Source organism: Aureococcus anophagefferens (genome assembly GCF_000186865.1).
Source record: "Aureococcus anophagefferens unplaced genomic scaffold AURANscaffold_8, whole genome shotgun sequence".
NCBI classification, from domain to species: Eukaryota; class Pelagophyceae; order Pelagomonadales; family Pelagomonadaceae; genus Aureococcus; species Aureococcus anophagefferens.
This window is the reverse complement of record NW_008705568.1, coordinates 1,836,642-1,856,560: the sequence shown is the minus strand read 5'-3', so window position 1 is coordinate 1,856,560 and position 19,919 is coordinate 1,836,642. Positions and strand designations below refer to the sequence as shown.

The 19,919-nt window shown below is 73.7% G+C and overlaps 3 protein-coding genes across 3 annotated transcripts; 1 reads left to right on the top strand and 2 right to left on the bottom strand.

Annotated features, from left to right (window-relative positions):
* Positions 1-1,107: 1,107 nt before the first annotated feature.
* On the bottom strand, positions 1,108-4,447 carry AURANDRAFT_71604 (hypothetical protein; the record flags this gene model as incomplete). Its single annotated transcript, XM_009038396.1, has 3 exons — positions 1,108-1,843; positions 1,995-3,822; positions 4,023-4,447. 3 exons carry the CDS (start codon positions 4,266-4,268, stop codon positions 1,137-1,139), a joined length of 2,781 nt encoding a protein of 926 aa, XP_009036644.1.
* A 630-nt stretch (positions 4,448-5,077) lies between these two features.
* AURANDRAFT_64057 (hypothetical protein) lies at positions 5,078-12,270 on the top strand (the record flags this gene model as incomplete). Its single annotated transcript, XM_009038416.1, has 3 exons — positions 5,078-7,751; positions 7,975-9,235; positions 9,435-12,270. The coding sequence occupies 3 exons, from the start codon at positions 5,078-5,080 to the stop codon at positions 12,268-12,270; spliced, it is 6,771 nt and encodes a 2,256-aa protein (XP_009036664.1).
* A 3,937-nt stretch (positions 12,271-16,207) lies between these two features.
* Positions 16,208-18,643, bottom strand: AURANDRAFT_687 (hypothetical protein; the record flags this gene model as incomplete). Its single annotated transcript, XM_009038184.1, has 3 exons — positions 16,208-16,546; positions 16,771-17,250; positions 17,774-18,643. Coding segments are annotated over 3 exons (1,689 nt in total), but the record flags the coding sequence as incomplete, so codon positions are not given.
* Positions 18,644-19,919: the final 1,276 nt, after the last annotated feature.

Below are 19,919 nucleotides of genomic sequence, written 5' to 3'. Positions count from 1 at the left end.
CGAGCGATCATCTCTCGGAACGGTCTCGAAGTGTTGCTTGTCTCGGATCGCGCGCGCGCGGAACACTCACGTTGAAGCGACGTTGAATCTCTCTTGTCCTGCCCAGGTGAACGGCGTCGTGCTGCCGACGCTGTCCATCGCGCTGGGCACGCTCCTCGCGACGACGATCAACGTGCTCCGGAACCGCCAGGTGCAGATCCGCGCGGCGCTCAACAAGGAGGCCTGCGAGCTCCGGCTGCTCCGCGCGGCGCTGCTCGGCGCCTTCGGCACGGCGCGGCGCGGCGCGGGACACGGGCGCTTCGACGTCGCTTCGACGCGAGTGATCCGCGCGCGCGCGTGCCGAGAGAGGCGCCTCCAAGGTCGGGAATGTCGCGCGCTCGTCCTGCCCAGGCGCAGCACGCGGACCGGCGGCGGCGCGCGCTCGCGCTCGTCCGCGACTACGCGGCGCGCGTCGTCGACGAGGCGACCGTCGGCGCGTTCGGCGCCGTGACGCGCGAGGAGCTGCGCGGCGGCGTCGGCCGCAACGAGCTCGAGCCGCTGTCGTCGATGCTCCACGGCGTCGAGGGCGCGCACGCGAGCCGCGAGGCGTCCGTGGCCGCGAGCCTCCACCTCGTCGCGTCGCTCAACGGCCACCGGAGCGACCGCCTCGCGGCGCTCCTCGGCGGCTTCCCGGCGATCCACTGGTTCGTGCTGGGCCAGCTCGCGGCGTCCATCGTCGTCGCGTTCCTCATCGAGTCGAACCAGGAGGTGCTCCAGTTCCTCAACTCGCTCCAGCTGCGGATCCTGTTCGCGCTCATCATCGCCGTCTGCTCGTCGACGGCGACGTTGTGCGTGGACCTCGCGGACCCGTTCCGCGGCCGCTTCTCCGTGATCACGGCGGCGGAGCAGGTCGCGGACCTCGAGCGCGTCCTCGCGCGCGACGTCGCGGCCTGCGACGACGGCGCGGGCGGCTGGCGCGCGCGGGACGCGCTGCGCTTCCACGCGCTCACGTCGCCGCTCTACGGGGCGCCCGTGCGCGCGCTCGGCGACGCGGCGTCCTACGCGTCGCGCCGCGTCGTCGGCCCCGCGGTCCGGCGCGCGCGCGCGCTCCGGCGGCGCCTCGGGCCGCGCGGGGGCGACGGCGGGGCGCGGCGACCCTAGACGAGCGCCGTCGCCGGCGGCGCGTCGCCGGGGGCATCCCCGGGGGAGGGCGCGGGCGGCGCGGGGCCGCCGGGCGTCGCGGCGGCCTCGAGCGCCGCCGCGAGCGTGGGCGCGCGCCGGCGGACGCCCGGGCCGCCGCTCCGGTCCCGCGGCGCCCGGGCGTGGGACCGGAGCTCCTCGACGGCCCGCGCGTGGTCCGCGACCGCGGCCAGCGCGGCCTCGAGGCCCCCGGCGCCCGCCGCGTCGAGCTCGAGGACCCACGCGGCCTCCGGCAGCTCGCAGGGGTCCTCGACGTAGCCCTCGCCGCCGAAGCCCAGGGCGCCGTTGTCCGCGTCGGGCGCGCGCCTCGGCCGGCCCCCGCGGCAGGCCCCGCGGAGCGCGGACGGGAGGAGCACGCCGAGCGGCCCGCCGCCGCGCCGCGCGGCGTCGAGCGCGGCCGCGCGCGCGAGGCCCCGGGCGAGGTCGCCGAGGCCGCCCTCGGACGCGCGCAGGTTCCAGACGCTCTTCAGGGTCTTGCTCGCCGCGAGCTTGGCCCGGAGGCCGCCGCCCGGCGTCGCGGGCGACGCCGCGGGCGCCGCGGGCGGCTCGAGCGCGTCGGCGACGAGGGCCCGCGTCGCCGCGACGTCGAAGAGTACGCAGCGGCTCGGCGCGGCGAGCGCGCAGCATGGCGGCGCCGCGCCCGCCGCGAAGACCGCCGCGAGGCCTGTGTGCAAATCAACCAGTGAGCTGGGACGTCGGGGCCAAACTTGAGAATTCTCTAGCTCGGTCAAATCGAAGTCGATTCGGCTGACTTTTGGACGAATCGATTGCTCTCAGCGAGTTCTCGACGCAGAGCCGAAGAGCTTGTGTCGAACCTTTCGAATACGCGCACATTGAAGTCGGGTTGAAGATTTGATTTGCACACAGCGCGAGGCCGACGCAGCTCCCGGGCCCGAACGTCGCGCCGCACACGCGCAGGCCGCCGCTGACCACGAAGGCCCAGGCCCCGGCGAGCGCGCGCTCGAGGTCGTCGTCGGCGCCCAGCACGGCGTCGCGGCCGAGGCGCGCGAGGGGCGCGACGTCGCCGACGGCCGCGAGCTCCGGCGCGGCCCTCAGGCACGCGCCGACGTCCGCGAAGGCCTCCGAGTGGCCCGTGAAGAGGAAGTCGAAGAAGGACACGAGCCCCGAGTACTGGAGGCCGCACTTGCGCTCCGAGATGGCGAGCTTCCGCGCGAAGCGCTCCCGCTCGCCGCAGTCGATGCGGCCGCTGTGGAGCAGCTTCTCGGCGTTCGCCGCCTCGCGCCGCAGGAGCACGCGCACGGCCGCCTCGGTCTTGACCGTCCGCGCCATCTCCGGGAAGGCCGACGCGTAGGCGCCGATCCACGCCTCGGCCTTGCCGACGTCGTCGCGGAGCCGTCCCGCGGACGCGTCCTCGCCGCCGGCCGCCGCGTCGCGCGCCGCGCGCTCGCACGCGCGCGCGAAGTTCGTCGCGCACTCGAAGGCGAACTGGAGCTTGAAGAGGCGCCAGGCCTTGAGCGGGCCGCCGCCGCACCGCTCCGGGAAGTCGAGGTCGATGGCGTAGGCCTCGAGCCGCGGCCGGAGCACGCCGTCCCAGAGGCTCGCGCGCTCGGCGACCGCCGCCTCGGCGTCGCCGGCACCGCCCCGCGCCGCACCGCCCGCCGGCCCCTTCTCGAGCCGGAAGATGCGGTCGACGGCGACGTCGCAGACCTCGGCGAGCAGCTCGAGCGAGTCCGCGGACACGAACCCGGCGTGGTGCAGGTGCCAGAGCTCGGCCTTGAGCACGGCGGCGACGCGCCGCTCCTCGCCCCAGACCTCGCGCGCGCTCCGGGGCGTCGGCGCCTCCGGCGCCGGCGGGGGCGCGCGCTTGAACCTCGCGTCGTAGCCCGCCCAGCGCCGCCGCAACACGAAGGGCACGCGCGCCTCGCGCGCGCGCGGCGACCGGCTCGCGTACGTCGCCGCGTCGTGGACGGGCAGGTACTGGCAGACGACGGCCGCGTCCGCGCCGCCGAGGTAGCGGTCGCGCTCGACGACGTCGCGGAGCGTCGCGTCGCTCCGCTCGCCGAGCTCGCGGCACGTCGCGCGGAAGCGCCGCTCCTCCTCCACGGACGGCTGCGACAGGCCGAGCTTGGCGAGCGCGAACTCCATGGACGTGCCGTTGACGACGAGCGTGAGGCACGTGATGCCCGCGACGGCGGACATGACGTCGTCGCGCACGCGCGCGTCGATGTTCTCGTTCTCCTCGACGACGAGCGCGAGCGCGAGCCCCACGGCGCCGCGGAGCGCGCCCCAGCCGAGCGCGCCGAACTGGGGCAGCCCGAAGCCGTAGCCCATCCTCCGGAGCAGCGGCGACAGCAGCGCGAGCATGGCGAAGCGCACGGCCATGAGCGCGACGTAGAGCGCGCAGAGCTCGCCGAGGCGGCCGAGGCTCACGCGGCTCGCGATCATCGCGCCCGCGACGAAGAAGATGGACGTGTTCGCGACGAAGCCCGCGAGCTCCCAGAACGCGTGGAGCCGGTGCGCGGCGGCGGCCGTGCCGTGCTCGCGGCCGCGCGCGCCGAGCGTGACGCCCAGCGCGACCAGGGCGAGCACGCCGGACGTGAAGGACGCGCCGTCGACGGTCACCATCTCGCAGAGGCAGAACGTGCCGTAGGCCGCGGCGAGCGTGAGCGCGATCTCCGCGACCTGGGCAGGACAAGAGTGCGAAATTCCCAACTTCAAAGGCTCCTCTCTCGGCCGGTTTCCACTCGTTTCGGCTGATTTTTGGACGAGCGATCATCTCTCGGAACGGTCTCGAAGCGTGGATGCTTTCTCCGGAACGGGCGCGCGCGGAACACTCACGTTGAAGCGACGTTGAATCACCCTTTTCCTGCCCCGTCCGCGACGGGGTCCTCGTAGACGAAGCCCAGGAAGACGCTCGCGGCCTGGCCGACGGCGGCGCCCAGGAGCGGCCCGCAGAGCGCCATGCGGAGCGCGTAGGGCGCGACGACGGCGAACCCGAGCGACGACACGCCCTCGCGCGCGCACCGCCGGTAGAACACCGAGAAGATGACGATGGCCGTGCCGTCGTTCAGCAGGCTCTCGCCCTCGAGGAGCGTCGCGAGCCGCTTGGACACGCCCAGCTCCGACATGAGCGCGACGACGGCCACGGGGTCCGTCGCCGAGAGGATGGACCCGAGCAGCGCGCACGCGGGCCACGGCAGCCGCGGGGCCCCGGCGCCGTCCAGGTAGATGGCCCGCGCGCAGCAGGCCGTCGCCGCCGTGCCCAGGACGACCCCCGGCACGGCCAGCACTAAAATCTGCCCCAGCTCGTTGAAGAGCGTGTGGAAGTCCGTGTTGAACGCGCTCTCGAAGATGAGCACCTGCGCGGGACACGGGCGATGCGACGTCGCTTCGACGTGGGCGTGCCGCGCGCGCGCGTTCCAGAGAACGCATCCGCGCTCCGAGGGCGCTCCGAGGGATGATCGCTCGTCCAAAAATCCGCCGAAACGAGTGGAAGACGAGGTGGGACGTTCGCGCGCTTGTCCCGCCCCGGCGAGCGCCGGTAGAAAGCCGTAGAGGATGAGGTGCGGGTCGACGACGTCCCAGCTCCGCACCATGCGCTCGACCTTGCCGAGGTGCGCCGTCTTCGCGTCCTCGTGGTCCCATACCACGCCCGCGACGACGCCCAGGCCCAGGAGCCAGACCGTGTAGGGCAGCTTCTTCGGCAGGAGCGTGCGGGCGAAAATGCCGGCGAATAAAGCGAGCACGAGGAAGGCCAGCGGCGCGCCGGGGTGGCCGTGGTGCGCGTGCGCGTCCTCCTCGTAGCCGCTCATCGCCCGCGTCGGAGACTGTGATGATGGTGTTCAGGGGCAGCCCATGTCGATCCCCAGCCACACAGGCTCCTTCAACGTCGATGCATCGTGCGGAGCTCCGGAGATCGTAGTCTGCAAGCGAGTCGATGGCCGACTCGAGCAGCAGCGACTCGTCGCCGGACCGCGCGCCGCCGCTGCACGTCATGGCCGACAGCAGCGACAGCGACTCGTCGCCGGACCGCGCGCCGCCGCTGCACGTCATGGCCGACAGCAGCGACAGCGACTCGTCGGACCGCGCGCCGCCGCCGCGCGCCACGGCCGACTCGAGCAGCGACGGCGACGGCGCGCCGGACGCCTTCCTCGCCGCGTCGTCGAGCGGCAGCAGCGACGGCGACGACGCGCCGCGCGGCGCCGCCGCCGAAGCGCGCATGGACGGCGTCGACGCCTACGGCCGCGTCGCCGGCGAGGCGCACACGGCCGCGCCGCTCGAGGCGTCGCGGGCCGCGCGGCTGTCCGGCCTCGAGTCCGCGAGTTCGCTGTACGCGCTGCAGCAGGTGCTCCAGCGCGACGACGGCGCGGCGACGGGCGACGCGCTGAGCGCCTTCGCGCGGGGCGTCCACGGCCGCGACGCCGCGGTGCTCGCCGTCGCCGACGCGTGGGCCGCGCGGTCGCCGCACCTGGGCGAGCTCTGCCGCGCGTTCCGCGCGCGGTGCGGCCCGTCGGACGACGCCAAGGCCCTCGGCTGCCTCCGCGCGCTCGCGGCGCTCCTGCCGCGGCTGCCGGCGGCCGGCGCGGCGGCGGTCTGGGCGACCGTCGCGCGGGAGTGGGGCGCCGCGTGCCAGAAGAGCCTGCGGCGGACGCACGTCGCGCTGCGGCAGGCGACGCTCGGCGCGCTCGAGGTCTGCGCGCGGTCCGTCGGGGCCCCGGCGGCGCGCGTCGTCCTGCGCTGGATCGACGACGACGACGTCTGGCGGACGCTGGCCGCGCCGGGCGCGCGCGCCGCGCCCCGGGGCGACCGCCGGGGCGCGTCGACGCGGCAGCAGTGCGTCCGCGTCGCCGCGGCCGTCGTCCGCTTCGGCGACGCGAGTACGCGGGCCGACGCGTGCCGCGACGGCGGCGTCGTGCGCTTGGTCGTGGCGAAGCTCGCCGACGACGCGCCGCGGCACGCGAAACTTCTGCTCGACGCGCTCCGCGCCGCGTCGGACCGCGACGCCGTCGGCGTCCTCGCGGCCGCCGAGGGTCTGGCGAGCCTGCGGAGCCTCGCGGCCCTCGACGCGTCGACGCGCGCGGGCGACGGCGGCGCCAAGGCCTGCGCGAAGGCCGCGCGGCGCTGGCTCGCGAAATTGGCGACGCGCGATGTGTGGCTCGCCTGGGCCGCGCGCGGCGAGCCGCGGCCCGCGCACCGCCGCGTGCTCCGCGCGCTCGACGCGACGGAGCCGTCGCAGCGCGCCGCGCTCGCCGGCGCCGTCGCCGCGGCGCCGCCGCTCCTCGAGGCGTGGCTCGCCGTCGGCGCCCGGGGCGCGCTCACGGCGACGCGGCCCTGGGACGCCAAGCCCGGCGAGCCCTGCGCGCCGCGCGCGCTCGCGGGCTGCGACGCGCTCGGCGCCGTCCTCGCCGCCGGCGGCGCGGGCGCCTCCGGGGCCTACGACCGCGCGGCGCGGCCCCGCGACGTCGCCGTCGCGGCCGTCGCGCGGTGCCTCCCGCCCGAGGACGTGCTCTCGAAGAAGGATCTGGGCCGGGGCCTCATGCACGGCGACCCGGCGGCGAACCGGGCCGCGCTCGTCCTCGTGTTGCGCGTCCTCGACCGCTTCGCCGCGGAGCGCGGCGCCGCGGTGGAAATCTTCGGCGGCTGCTCCGGCGCCGCGGAGCGGCCGCCCGTCAAGGCCATCCTCGAGGTCGCGAAGCGGCTGCTCGAGGGCGAGGACTTCGACCTCGAACCGCACCGGCGGCGCGAGAAGCCCGGGCGGCGCGTCGACTACGAGTGCCGCGCGCTCCTCCGGACGCGGCTCCCGGAGCTCCAGACGTTCCTCGGACTCTTGCCGCGCGCGGGCGCGCCCTTCGCCGAGGTCCACGGCCTCTTGCTCGCCGCGCTGCTCCGCTACGCGCGGGAGCTGCCCGAGGCCGTCGCGGCGGGGCGCTTCGACTTTTGCAAACTCTGCGCGCGGGGCTTCGACGAGGCCTGGCCGGCGGCGCTGCTCGCGCCGCTCGCGCGCCTCGCGCGCGCCGTCGACGGGCCGCGGCTCGCGCGGGGCGACGACCCCGCGGCGCGCCGGTGCCGGGACCGCGTCGTCGACGCCGTCGCCGACGGCGAGGCGCCCGTCGCGGCCGCGGCCGCGCGGTTTTTGGAAGAAGCGCTCGCGCGCGAGGGCCTCGACGGGACGGAGATCGCCGCGTGGGTCGACGCGCTGGCGGCGGCCCCCGTCGGCGCGAGCTTCGGCGCCGCCTGGGACGCCGCGCGGGACCACCGCGGCGCCTTCGAGGGGACGTCCGGCGCGCCGCCGCCGGCCGTCGGCGGCGCGGCGAGACCGCCGCGGAAGCGCGACCGCGACGCGCCCGCCGTCGACGTCCTCAACGCCTACGTGCGCCGCCGCGAGGAGGTGCCGGAGGCGGCGCCGCCGTCGCTGGGGCGGGCGCTCCTCGGCGCGGCGCTCCGGCGCGGCGACGGCGACCCGGGCTTCGCGCCGACCGCGGTCCTCGCCGCGCTCGACTACTACTACGCGGGCCGCGGCGACGCCGCGCGCGCGGCGCTGGCGGCCGCGGCGCCGACGGCCCCGCCCCTCGTCGCGCTCGGGGCCTTCCTCGACGGCGGCGACGGCGCCGGTCTGCCCCTCGGCGGCGGGCTGTGTGGAAATCAACCACTGGTTTGGGACGTCCCGACCAAACTTTGAAATTATCTAGCTCGGTCAAATCGAAGTCGATTCGGCTGAATTTTGGACGAATCGATCGCTCTCATCGAGTTCTCGACGCACAGCCGAAGAGGCTGGTACGAACCGTTCGAATACGCGCACGTTGAAGTCGGGTTGAAGATTTGGTTTCGGCACAGGCGACGGCCTCGCGAGCTGCCTCGCGCGCGCGCGCCGCGGCGACGGCGCGAGCCTGCGAGACTTTTTGGAGGCCGCGCCGCGGCCGCCGGCGCGCGCCGTCGGCCGCTGCGTCATGGCCGCGACGGCCCTGGACGCGGAGCGCGGCGACGCGGCGCTCCTCGCGCCGCTGCGGTCGCTGCTCCGCGACGCGCTCGCCGTCGCGGGCGCCGCGGAGGCGTTGGACGGTCCGCTCTTCGGGTCCGCGCTGGCGCTGAGCGCCGCGGGGCCGGCGCTCCTGCGGCCGCTCCTCGGCGACGTCTTCGAGGCCGGCGGCGGCGGGGCGCGCGCGGCGGCGCTGAGCCGGCGGTGCCTCGACGCGGACCTAATGGCCGCCGCGCCCGACGCCGTGCGGCTCGCCGCCGTCGCCTCGGCGCGCGCGGACGTCGCCGCGGCGGCGGGCGCGGCGCTCGCGGCGCCGACGCCCGCCGCGGCGCGGCGCCTCCTGGACCTCTGGGCCGCGGCGCCCCACGCGGCGCTCGACGCGGCCGTCGCGGCCGTCGCGGGCCGCGTCGCTCTGGCCGCGTGCGCGGGAGGCAGCCGCGACGCGTGGGTCGCCGCGGCGCTCGCGCGGCCGACGCCCGGCGGCGACGCCGCGCTCGCGGGCCTCTGCCGCGGGTCCGCGGCCGCGCGCGCGAAAGCCCTCGCGGCGCCGGCGGCGCGGCTCCGGCGGCCCGCGGTCGCCGAGGCGCTCGCGGCGCACGGCGCCGCGGGCGCGACGCGCGACGACGCCGCGTTCGCGGCCTTCGCGTCGGACGTCCTCCCGGGCGTCGCGCTCGCGCACCTCGACCGCGCGCCGCTCTGCCGCGTCGCGCTCGGGCTTTTAGCCGACTTCCCGCCGAACGAGGCGGGGCTCTTCGGCGCGTTTTCGTCCTTCGACTGCTCCGTCGCCGGCGCGGCCTACCTCGAGGCGCTCGGCGCGCCGCTCGACGGCTTCCTCGCCCACCACTGCGCGCCGGGCGGCGACGTCGCCGTCGCGCGGCGCCTCGCCGTCGCCGGCGCGGCCGCGGCGCCCGCGGCCGCGGCGGCCGCGGTCGACGCGGCGCTTTTGGATCCGACCGCGGCGGCGCTCGACCGGGCGAGGTACATGGCGCAGGCCTGCGAGCAGGCCTGGGACGCGACGGCGCGCGTCGCGTCGGGCGCCTTCGCCGCCGCGCTCGAACGCGGCGCGACGCGCCTGCCCGCGCTCCGGCTGCTCCTCGCGCTCGCGCCGTCGACGCGCGTGTGGAAACCAAATCTTCAACCCGACTTCAATGTGAGCGTATTCGAATGTTCTGACACAAGCTCTTCAGCTGGGCCTCGAGAACTGGACGAGAGCGATCGATCCGTCCAAAAATCAGCCAAATCGACTTCGATTTGACCGAGCTAGAGAATTCTCAAGTTTGGTCAGGACCACCCAAACCAGTGGTTGGTTTTCACACAGGTCGACGCGCGACGGCGCGGTGCTCCGGCGCCTCGCGCTCCGCCGCTACGGCGCGACGCTGCGCGTCGAGGACCGCGTCGCGCTGCGCGCGCTCCAGGCCGGCGGCGCGACCGTCGACGGGCCGGAGCTCCGGGCCTGGGCCGAGGCGGCGTCCGGCGGCGCCGCGGCGCCGGGCGGCGCGTGGCTCTTCGACGTGTTAGACCGGGAGGCGCTCGAGCGCGCCGCCGCGGCCTTCCCTCTCCGCCGCGCGGCCGTCGACGACGAGGAGGACGACGACGGCGACGACGACGACGGCGCCTCGGCGGACGGCGGCGCGGGCGACGGCGACGGCGCGAGCGACGGCGAGAGCGGCGGCGAGAGCGACAGCGTCGACGACGACGCCGACGCGCCCGTCGACGACGGCGACGACGACGACGACGGCGCGGGCCCCGGCGCCGCCGGCGACGACGGCGGCGGCGGCGACGGCTCCGACGACGACTCCGACGACGACGGCCTCAGCGTCGCGTCCGGCGACGGCGACGGCGCCGCCGCCGACGGCCGCTACGACCCGCGGTTCCTGCTGCCCGTGGGCTTCGCCGCGCTGCGCAACGCCGGCGCCGCCGACGCCGCGCGGCTCGCGCGGCGCGCGCACGAGGGCGGCTTCCTGGCGTACGCCGTCGCCGCGACGGCGTCGGCGCGCGCGTCGACGCGGGCCTACGCCTTCGGCGTGATCGACGCCGTCGCGGCCGCGTGCCGCGGCGACGCGTGCGCGCGGGACCGGGGCTTCGGCGCGCGGCCCGTCGTCGCGCGCGTGCTCGACGCGCTCCGCGCGGGCGCCGCGGCGGGCCCGCGCGGCGCCGCCGCGGCGCCGGGCGCGCGGCGCGGCGCGCCGCGGCTGCCCGCGCTCGCCGCGCGCGTCGCCGCGGGCTGCCTCGCGGCGCTCGACTCGCCGGAGCGCGACGGCTACGCGGCCGCGCACGCCTACGCGCTCCGGCGGCCCGCGCTGCGGCCCTGGCGCGACGTGCCCCTGCTCAAGGAGGCGTTGGGCATCAAGGAGTCGCGCTGCGGCTTCGTCGCCGTCAAGCCCTTCACGTCGCTGACGCCGGAGAGCGCGCGCGCGAAGCGCGAGCGGCGCTGGGCCATGCGGCTGCTCCGCGAGGGCTGCGCGGACGACGCGTCGGGCCGGCTGTTGCGGAACTCCCGCGCGCTGCCGCGGCTCTTCGCGCACGTCGACTGCGTCGGCACGGGCGGCTGGGACGAGGAGCTGGGGCGCCTCGCGTTCCACGGGAACGTGCCGCCGGGCTGCGCGTCGCTCTTGGACGAGCCGAAGCGGACGCTCCGGCGCGTGAAACGGGACGTCCGCGACTGCCTCGAGGACGCGCACGCGCTCCTCGGCGCGGCGCTCGCGACGCGGGCCGCGCGGCGCGCGTGCTTCCACGAGGTCGGCGCGACGCCGTGGCTCGGCACGCACGTCTTCATGGAGCCCACGGGCGAGGGCAAAAACTGGGCCAAGGTCGCGCGCTACGCGGGGTGGCTCGCCGCGATCTTCGCCGAGGCCGCGCGCGACGACGACGTCCTCGAGCGCGCGCCCCTCTTCTTCACGGACCTGTCGTCGCAGACGCGCAAGGTCCTCGACTGCGTGACGGACGCGGACGACGCGCGCGTGCTGCCCGAGGGCTACGAGCGCGCGCCCCGGCGGCGGACCGCGGACCTCGCGCCGCTGGCCTACGCGAGCGGCCAGCTCACGCGGCGCGAGACGCGGACGGAGGCGGACGCGCGGCGCCGCGAGGCCGACGACGTCTTCTCCGACGAGGACGTCGACTACCCGGACCTCGACCTCGGCGAGGTCGTCGCGGGCATCCGGAAGCAGCTCGAGGTCGAGAAGCGGCACCGCGAGCGCGACGCCGAGGACCGCGACGCGCCGGAGAGCTCCGACGACGACGAGGCCGCGCCCGCGGCGGCGGACGACGCGCGGTGCGCCGCGTTCGCGGCGACGGACGCGCTGCTGCTGCTCCACTACCGCCTATCGAACCGGCTCAAGCCGCCGCCGCCGGCGGACGAGACGGACCTCGTGCCGGCGAACCTGGATTTCGGCTACGTCGTCAAGGACTGCTACTTCTACGTCTTTGGAATGGACGGCGCGCCGGCGAAGCGCGCGTCGACGCCGCTCGACGCGGAGATCCTCGCGCTCGTCGTCGCGAACCGCTGCGAGCTCGGCGAGCTGCACCTCGGCGCCTTCTACGGCGACGACGGCGACGACGGCGGCGACTGGGCCGACACGCCGGAGCTCGCGGAGCTCCGGCGGAAGCTCGCCGAACTCGACGCGGACGATTCCGCGGCCGCGGAGCGCGCGGAGGGCCGGCGGCGCGACCTCGCGGACTGCGCCCACGTCCTCGACTTCGTCGTCGACACGCTCGTGCTCGCGCCGCGGGGGCGCGCCGTGCACCCGCGCCGCGGCGCGGTCGCGGCGCTCAAGTTCGCCGCGCGCGCCGCGCGGACGTCCGAGGACCACCGGCGCGCGTGGCTCGCGAGCGTGGCCTTCGCCAAGGTCCTCGCGCTGCGCGGCCGCCGCGGCGTCGGCCTGGGCCTCTTCGGCGGCGACGGCGGCGCCGCCGCGGGCGCCGGCGCCTTCGTCCGCGGCGACGCCGCCGGCGCGCGGCCGGGCGCCGCGTGCGCGCTCGACGCGCTCCTCGCGGACCCGCTCCTCGGCGACGACGACCGCATGCCCCGCGGGCTCCTCGAGGCCCTCACGGACGACGCGCTCCTCGACGCGCCGCGGCCCGCGTCCGACGCGGACGTCGGCCGCGTCCGGAGCGTCCTCGAGGCCGCGGCCGCGGACCGGTGCGGGGCCGCCTGAGGCGCCGGCGTCGTTGCTCGTCTCGTATAGACTTCCGCCTTAAAGGTTTCGGTCTACCTTCGAAGCGCGCGCCGCGCGCGCGCGGACGGAGGCGGAGATCCCGGCCGCGGGCGACGGGGCTGCCGCGGGCGTCGCCGACGCGCCGGCTTGGGTTAAAATGGCGCCCTACTCGCGCTTCGCGCGGCGCGCGTCGACGCTGAGGCCGCCCGGCCCCGTGAGGCGGAGGAGCGCGAGCGTGCCGAGGACGCTGAGGTCCTGGGCGAAGGCGTAGAGCAGGGCGTCCCGGTGCTTCGTGTGGTGGTGGAGGAGCGCGGCGTANCCGCCGAGGCCGTGGACGACGAGGAGCGCGAGGAGGAGGAGCGCCGCGTGGTCGAAGGAGAAGCCCGCGACGAGCGCGGCGGCGCCGCCGACGCCCACGGCCGCGGACGCGGCCCCCGCGCCGTGGAAGAGGCCCGAGGCGACGAANTANGGCGCGAGGAGGACGCGCGCCGCGAGGCGGCGACGTGCGCGTCCGAGGCCTCGAGCGACGACGACGCCTTGCCGACGCGCTCCGAGCGCGCGTGCGCGACGAGCGCCGCGAGGCCGCCGAGGGACCCGCTGCCGCGGCAGACGAAGGACGCGACGCCGTGGATGTGCGCGCTCGCGTCGACGAACGTCGCGAACGTCGCGAGGTTGAGCGCGACGACGGCGGCCATCGCGGCCGCGGCGCGCGACGGGTCGCGCGACGCGACGACGCCCGCGGCGCCCAGGACCTGGCCGAGGCCCAGGGCCCGGAGGCCGTGCCCGAGCAGGTCGCGCTTGCCGTCGAAGGCCGCGCGCGCGGCCGCCTTCTTGGCCTTCCAGTCGTCGAGGCTCTCGCCCTTCAATCGCGGCTCGCGGTAGTCGTGGCCGGCGAACATGCCCTTGGCCAGCAGCGTCGCCTGCTGCTCGCCGTTGAGCAGCACGCGGCAGCCGTCCTCGAAGAGCGTGAAGACGAGCATGCAGCGCACCAAAACGATGACGGCGCGCCCGGCGCCGGAGCGGCCCAGGCGCTCGATGGGCGTCCGCTTCTCGTCGATGAAGGCCGAGCTGCTCGACGACCGCGACAGGGAGCCCGAGAGCTGCTCGAGCATCGCGACAGAGAGCTGCTCGACGATCGCGACAGAGAGCGGCTCGGTTGCGCACCGGTGCGAGGCGTGCGTCGCAACAAAAAAATTGAGCTCAGATCGTCGTCGGCGTCGCCACTGCCCGGACCGGCGATGCTGTGCACCGTCAGATCACCGTCCGTGAAAGTGCTGCATTCTAATTATAAATAACTCCTCGCGATTACGAGATTGGCAGCGCGGTGTACTCCCCACCGCTCGGGACCGGCAGCACACGACGAGGCTATTGGGATTGTGCTTTTGGGTTCCAGGTCCAGCAGATCTCACCATGTCGAGGCACTGGGGCTCTGCTAAAAAAGTTTATTTGGACTCCGCGCAGAATGCGCGCGAGCGGCAGCCTCCCTCGACGACCAGCCTCCAAGCCGACCGCATCACTGACGACGAAATTATGCGCGCGCCGGCGTCCACAGCCAATCGCACGAATGGGCGCGCGCAGGGAGTACTTCGCGTCCAAGGAGGCGGGCATGCTCGAGAATCTGGGCGGCAAGAAGTCGCCCTGGCGGCACGTGATCTCGCCCGCGTCGTGGATTGTGGCAGCCGGCGCGCAGCCCGACGGTGTGCGTCCCCGCGCGCCCGCAGGTGATGAAGATTCCGTTCGTGAACTTGTTTTATGATTTGATCTTCGACAAGGCGCCAACCGAGGAGCAGGCGGCTGCGCTCGTCAACTTGCTCGGCATCATCGGCGCGCTGCTTCTCAGCATGGCGGTGGCGCTGCCGACGTCGGTGGAGTCGGCACCGGCGCGCAACGTAGGCCGGCGCTGGGACCGGCGCACGGGCGCTCGGACCGGCGCACGTGCGCAGGTATGACGAAATCACGGACCACGTGGACCGCGTCAAGTACGAGCAGGTTGAGTTCGCCAACGGTACCCCCCCAAACTTTCACTCCCACCGTGTCATGGACCGGTTCATCGCGTACAGTATCACGAGCATCGTCCTCAACACCGTCGTTGTCTTCATTTCGCTGTTCGTGTACCTGTTTATGACAAACACGGACTTCAGTGACAAGCGATCTGCACCGTATTTCCAAGCTCGTCGGCCCCAGCGTCCACGACTAAACGACCAGCCGTCGGAGAACTCCTGCACAGGTACACAGGAGATCATGCGACGCTGGTGGAGCTGGACGCGATGGGCCGTGCTTCTGGCGGTTGATCTCCGCGTGGAGCTTCTCAAGAGCGTGCGCCCACACTTGCGTTCGCAGGTCACAGCGTTGATTGGCGCCACCCTCTCGTTCTACATCTCGCTCTACTACCTCATCGTCATCAAAGTCCCCGACTATTTCTGCAGAAAGAACGGCTACTCCGGTGGAGTATTTTTTGAACCGGAGCCTGACTTTTCACCCTACGGGTTCACAAATAGAATGCAGTCTGTCGTGATCATTGGTGGGATTATGGGAACGTGCATGCCCGCGTCCAGGCATCCACAAGCAACCTCGACTCCGCTGCCGCGCATACATGCAGGTTGTTCTGCCTCTCTTTTGGACTCATGCGCAAGTTTCGTTTGGTCACGCTCGCGCGCTGCTGCGCCCGCACCAGAAACGAAACGTGAGCCTGCGTTCTCACTTTTAGGTGTTTGACAAAATTGACCTCGACCATTTCAAGAGCATCGAGACGCGTCCGCTCCTAGAATTACTCAAGCAAACGTACTTCGAGCAATATGCGCGAGACAAGAACCTCTTCAAGAAAAGCGACCGCATCTTTTCGGCTGAGTGCCTCCCGCCGGTCTACGTCGCTTACGCGATGTTGCTCGTCAACGCCGAGATCCGAACGCTCAGCGAGCTTCGCGAGTGCGATACGCCGGAGCTCGTGGACCTTGGAATCCCACTCGGCCACGCGAAGCGCCTCACGCGCTTCGTTCGGGCCTGGGAGCAGAAGACCGCATCAGAGACCGTGTCAACGATCGCGAACTACAAGGCACCAGAGGCTACCGACGACGTGCAAGTGGAGCAGAAGACCGCATCGGAGACCGTGTCAACGATCCCAAACTACAAGGCGCCAGAGCCTGCCGACGATGTCCTAGTGGAGCACTTCTCTTAGGCGGCACTGGACCTTGAAGATTCAGAACTCCGAGCCGCCCGCCAACCAATACACGGCCCCATCTTACTAGGCCGCCAGGGAGAAGGGGGCGCCTCGTCCGTCGTCGCGGATGGCGTCGGCGACGCGGCGCTTGACCCGCGCGGTGAGGTCGGCCTTGGGCTCCGTGGGCGCGTCGTAGGAGACGGACGCGTCCTTGAGCGCGGGCGCGGCGGCCTTCTTGGCCTTGCCGCCCGGCGCGGCGAGCGCGTCCTTGAGCCCCGCGAGGGCCGTGTCGAGGACCGGCGCCGCGGCCGCCGCGAGCGGGACGCCGACGCCGACGCCCGCGTCGAGCACCGCGGCCGCCGCCGCGACGTGGCGCGCCAGCGCGTCCGCGTCCGCGCGCGCGTCGTCGGGCCCGCGGGGCGACGCGCGAAAAGTCGACGCAGCGCGCCCGCGGCGCGGAGGACGCCGCGAGCTTCCGGTCGTCGAAGGCCGACCAGGTTATCGCGCCGCCGCCGTGTACCGAGCCCCCCCCTACTTGGCCATGTGGAGGTCCGACGCGTCGAAGAGCGTGCCGTGCTCGTCGTGGAGCTCGGACCAGCGCTCGAAGACCTCCTGCGCGCCCGCGTAGACCGTGTCGTCGTAGCCCTCGACGTCGGCGTCGGGCGCGAAGTTCGTCGGCGCGAGCGGGTTCGCCGCGGCGGGCGGCGCGCGGGGCGGCGGGAGCGCGGCCGCGTCGCAGGCACCGAGCGGCGCCCACGCGAACTCGGACGGGTCGACCTTGTGGAAGAACGCGTGGCGCTTGATCGACGCGAAGCCGTTCGCGCCGTTGCCGAGGCGGAAGGACGGCTGCGTGTGGAGGAGCTCCGTCACGAGGGACCGGACGTCGGCCGGGCAGGGCCCCGGCCACGTGTCGTCCTCGTGGACGAGCGTCGACGCCTGGAGGATGTTCTGGAAGAGCTCGCCCTGGCTGTCGTGCGCGAACGGCGTCCGCGCGTAGCAGAGCTCGTAGGCTAAAACGCCCAGCGCCCAGAAGTCGACGGCCTTGTCGTGGCCCTGGCTCAGCACGATCTCCGGCGCGAGGTAGTCGGGCGTGCCGCAGAGCGTGAACGTCCGCGCGTCCTCGCCGCCTGTGTGCAAATTCGACCGCCGGTTTGGGACGTCCCGGCCAAACGTCGAGCCTCTCGGTCACATCGACGTCGATTCGGCTGATGTTTGGACGACTCGATGGCTCTCACCGAGGTCTCGAAGCACGCAAGAAACTCTCGCGTCGAAGACGCTCCCATGGAAGTCGGGTCGAAGATGCGGGTCCGGCCCGGCCCGCCGCCGTCGTGGTCCTCGTGGACGAACTCCTTCGCGAAGCCAAAGTCGCTGAGCTTCACGTAGCCCCGCGGGTCGAAGAGGATGTTCTCCGGCTTGAGGTCGCGCCAGGCGACGTGGTGGCCGTGGAGGTGCTCGAGGCCCAGCGCGATGCAGCCGAGGTAGAACCGCGACGTCCGCGCGTCGAGGCCGCCGAGCGGGCCCCGGAACCGGCGCGACTGCTCCTCGCGCTCGTACATGAAGCTGTAGAGGTCGCCGCCCGCGGCGTACTCGATGGCGAGGTAGACGAAGTCGCGGTCCTGGAACGCGCCGTAGAAGCCGACGACGAACGCGTGGTCGAACTTCTCGATGCAGTCGCGCTCCGCCAAGAGCGTCTTCTCCTGCTTCGCGTCCGTGACGGCCTTCTTCGACATGGCCTTGAGCGCCATGAGCTTGTGGGGGTGCTTGTGCTCGACGAGGAGCACGCGGCCGAAGCCGCCCTGGCCCAGGAGCGACGCGATCTTGAGCTTCGACCTGGTGCCCAACGTCAAAGGCTCCGATCTCGGCCGTGTTCCACTCGTTTCGGCTGATTTTGGGACGAGCGATCATCTCTCGGAGCGGTGTCGAAGCGCGGATGCTGTTTCCGGAACGCGCGCGCGCGGCACACTCACGTTGAAGCGACGTTGAATCGCCCGTTCGCGGCCCCGGCGTCGACGGGTCCGAGACGACGAAGCGCGGCGCCTCGGGCGCGCTCTGCGCCGCGTCCGCCTCCGCGACGTCCTCGTCGGGCGCCTCCTGGTTCTCGATGCAGAGCTCGTACTCGCGGCGGCCGAGCCAGTAGCAGACGACGGCCTCCGAGAGCGCCGTCACCGTCGCGTTCCGCGGCCCGCTCTCGACGAGCGACTTCTCGCCGAAGCACGCGTTGTCCTCGAGGATGCCCAGCTGGGTCTGGCCGCTGACCTCGTCGCGGTCGTTGAACGTGGCCTTGGTGACCTTGACGCGGCCCTTCTGGATGATGAAGAGCTTGTTGCCCTCCTCGCCCTCGACGACGATGGAGTCGCCGCGCGCGTACTCGGCGACGCGCATCTTCTCCGCGGCGACGTCGATGGCCGCGTCGGACACGGCCTCGAAGATGACCAGCGACTTGAGGATGCGCCGCTTGACCTGCCGCTCCATCATGTCCTTCAGGTTGCCGAAGAGGCTCTCGAAGTGCGACCGGCGCATGGACACGCACTTGACGACCTCGTCCTCCTCGCACTCGGCGATGCACGTCGCCGCGCGGGGCAGGTTGTGGAGCAGCGCCATCTCCCCGAAGTAGTCGCCGGGCCGGAGCGTCACGAGGTGGCGCGTCCGGAAGCCCGCGGACTGCTCGACCTTGACCGCGCCCGCCTCGATGATGAACATGGACTCGCCGACGTCGCCCTGGCGGATGATGGCCTCGCCCCGCTGGAAGCGGCACGTCTCCAGCGAGTTGGCCAGCCGGCTCAGGAACACGAAGTCGAAGTCCGCGAAGAGCGGCAGCTTCCGCAGAAAGTCCGCGCGCGACGACTCCTGCGCGCGCCGCGCGTCGATGACGACCTTGCGGAAGGTCTTGGAGTCGACGACCCAGCAGCGGCAGTCCTCGAGGGCGCGGATCGTCGCCGCGCGCGGCGCCCGGTAGAGGAGCGCGAGCTCGCCGAACGTCGCGCCGGCGCCGTAGGCGCCGACCTTGACGTCGTCGACGAGGATCTCCGCGGCGCCGGACTCGAGGACGTAGAACTCGTCGCCGTGCTCGCCCTGCGTGAGGATGTTGGCGCCGGCGTAGGTTCGGACCTCCAACGTCGTCTTGGCCATGCGGAGCAGCTCCTTCGTCGGGATGGCGGAGAAGTAGCGGTGGTCGCGGAGCGCGTCGAGGATCGCGGCCTTGGACGCGGCGGACTTGACCGCCGGCGGCCGCTCGCGGTCGTCGTCGTCGGCGTCGCCGTCGGCGTCGTCGTGGTGCGCGCGCGTGTCGACGATGGCCGCGCGCTTCTTCCGGTTCTGCTGCGTGTGCTCCCGGGCCTGCTTCGCCTTGCTCTTGAGCCTGTGTGGAAATCAAATCTTCAACCCGACTTCAATGTGCGCGTATGCGAACGTTTCGACGCAACGCTTTCTGCTGTGCTTCGAGAACTCGACGAGAGCAATCGATCCGTCCAAAAATCAGCCGAATCGACTTCGATTTGATTGAGATAGAGAGTTCTGAAGTTTGGTGGGGACCCCCGAAACCAGTGGTTGATTTCCACACAGTCTTGAGCTTCGCGATGGCGGAGATGGACAGGTGGCCGGCGCCCGGCGGCGCGAGGCCGACCTGGGACATGCGCTTGAGGGCCGCGGGGCTCGGCGTGACGCGGTCCGCCGCGGCGCCGAGCGCCTGGGACTCGCGGCGCCGCAGGCGCCGCTCGTCGTCGTCGAGGGCCGCGGCCGCGGCCGAGCCGCGGCGCGGCGCGTCGTCGGGCGCGCGGAGCGGCGCGGGCGACGACCGCCGCTCCGCGCCCTCGGACGCCGCGAGGTTGCTGAACGCCCGGGAGGCGAGCGTGACCATTGCGAGGCAGCCCCGGTTGGCGCGGCACGATCGCGGCACGGACGGTTGGTGAACCGTGTGGTGCCAATTCGACTCCGGGCAGCCTCCTCCCCCGAAGCGTTTTCAAACATGGACGACCCCTTCGCGGCGGCCCAGGCGGCGCGGGCGCGGGCGGAGCTGCGGCGGTCGACGAACGACGCCAAGCTCCGGGACTTCCGGAAGAAGGTCGCCGCGCGCCTGCGGGGCGACCGGGCCAAGCAGGCCGCGGCGAACCCGTACCGGCCGCCGGCGCCCCGGGCCCGCGCCCCGCCGCCGCCGACGCCGGCGAGCCCGCCGCGCCCCGCCGCGCCCCCGCCGCCGCCGCACGCGGCCGAGGACCCGGACGCGGCCGCCGGCGCCGGCGCCCGCTTCGCCGCGGAAAGCCCCGGCGACGAGCCCGCCGCGGACGACGAGGACGGCCCGGCCGTCGTCGCGAGCCTGGCGCCGCTGCCGAGCCCGACGGAGCCGCCCTTCGCCTGCGACCTCGCGCCGCAGACCGTGCCCGACGCGTTCCGCCGGCCCTCGGGCAAGGCCTCGCTCTTCGGCGCCGCCGAGTTCGTCGACTCCGACGACTCCGACGACTCCGACGGCGGCGGCGGCGGCGACGCGGGGCCGGCG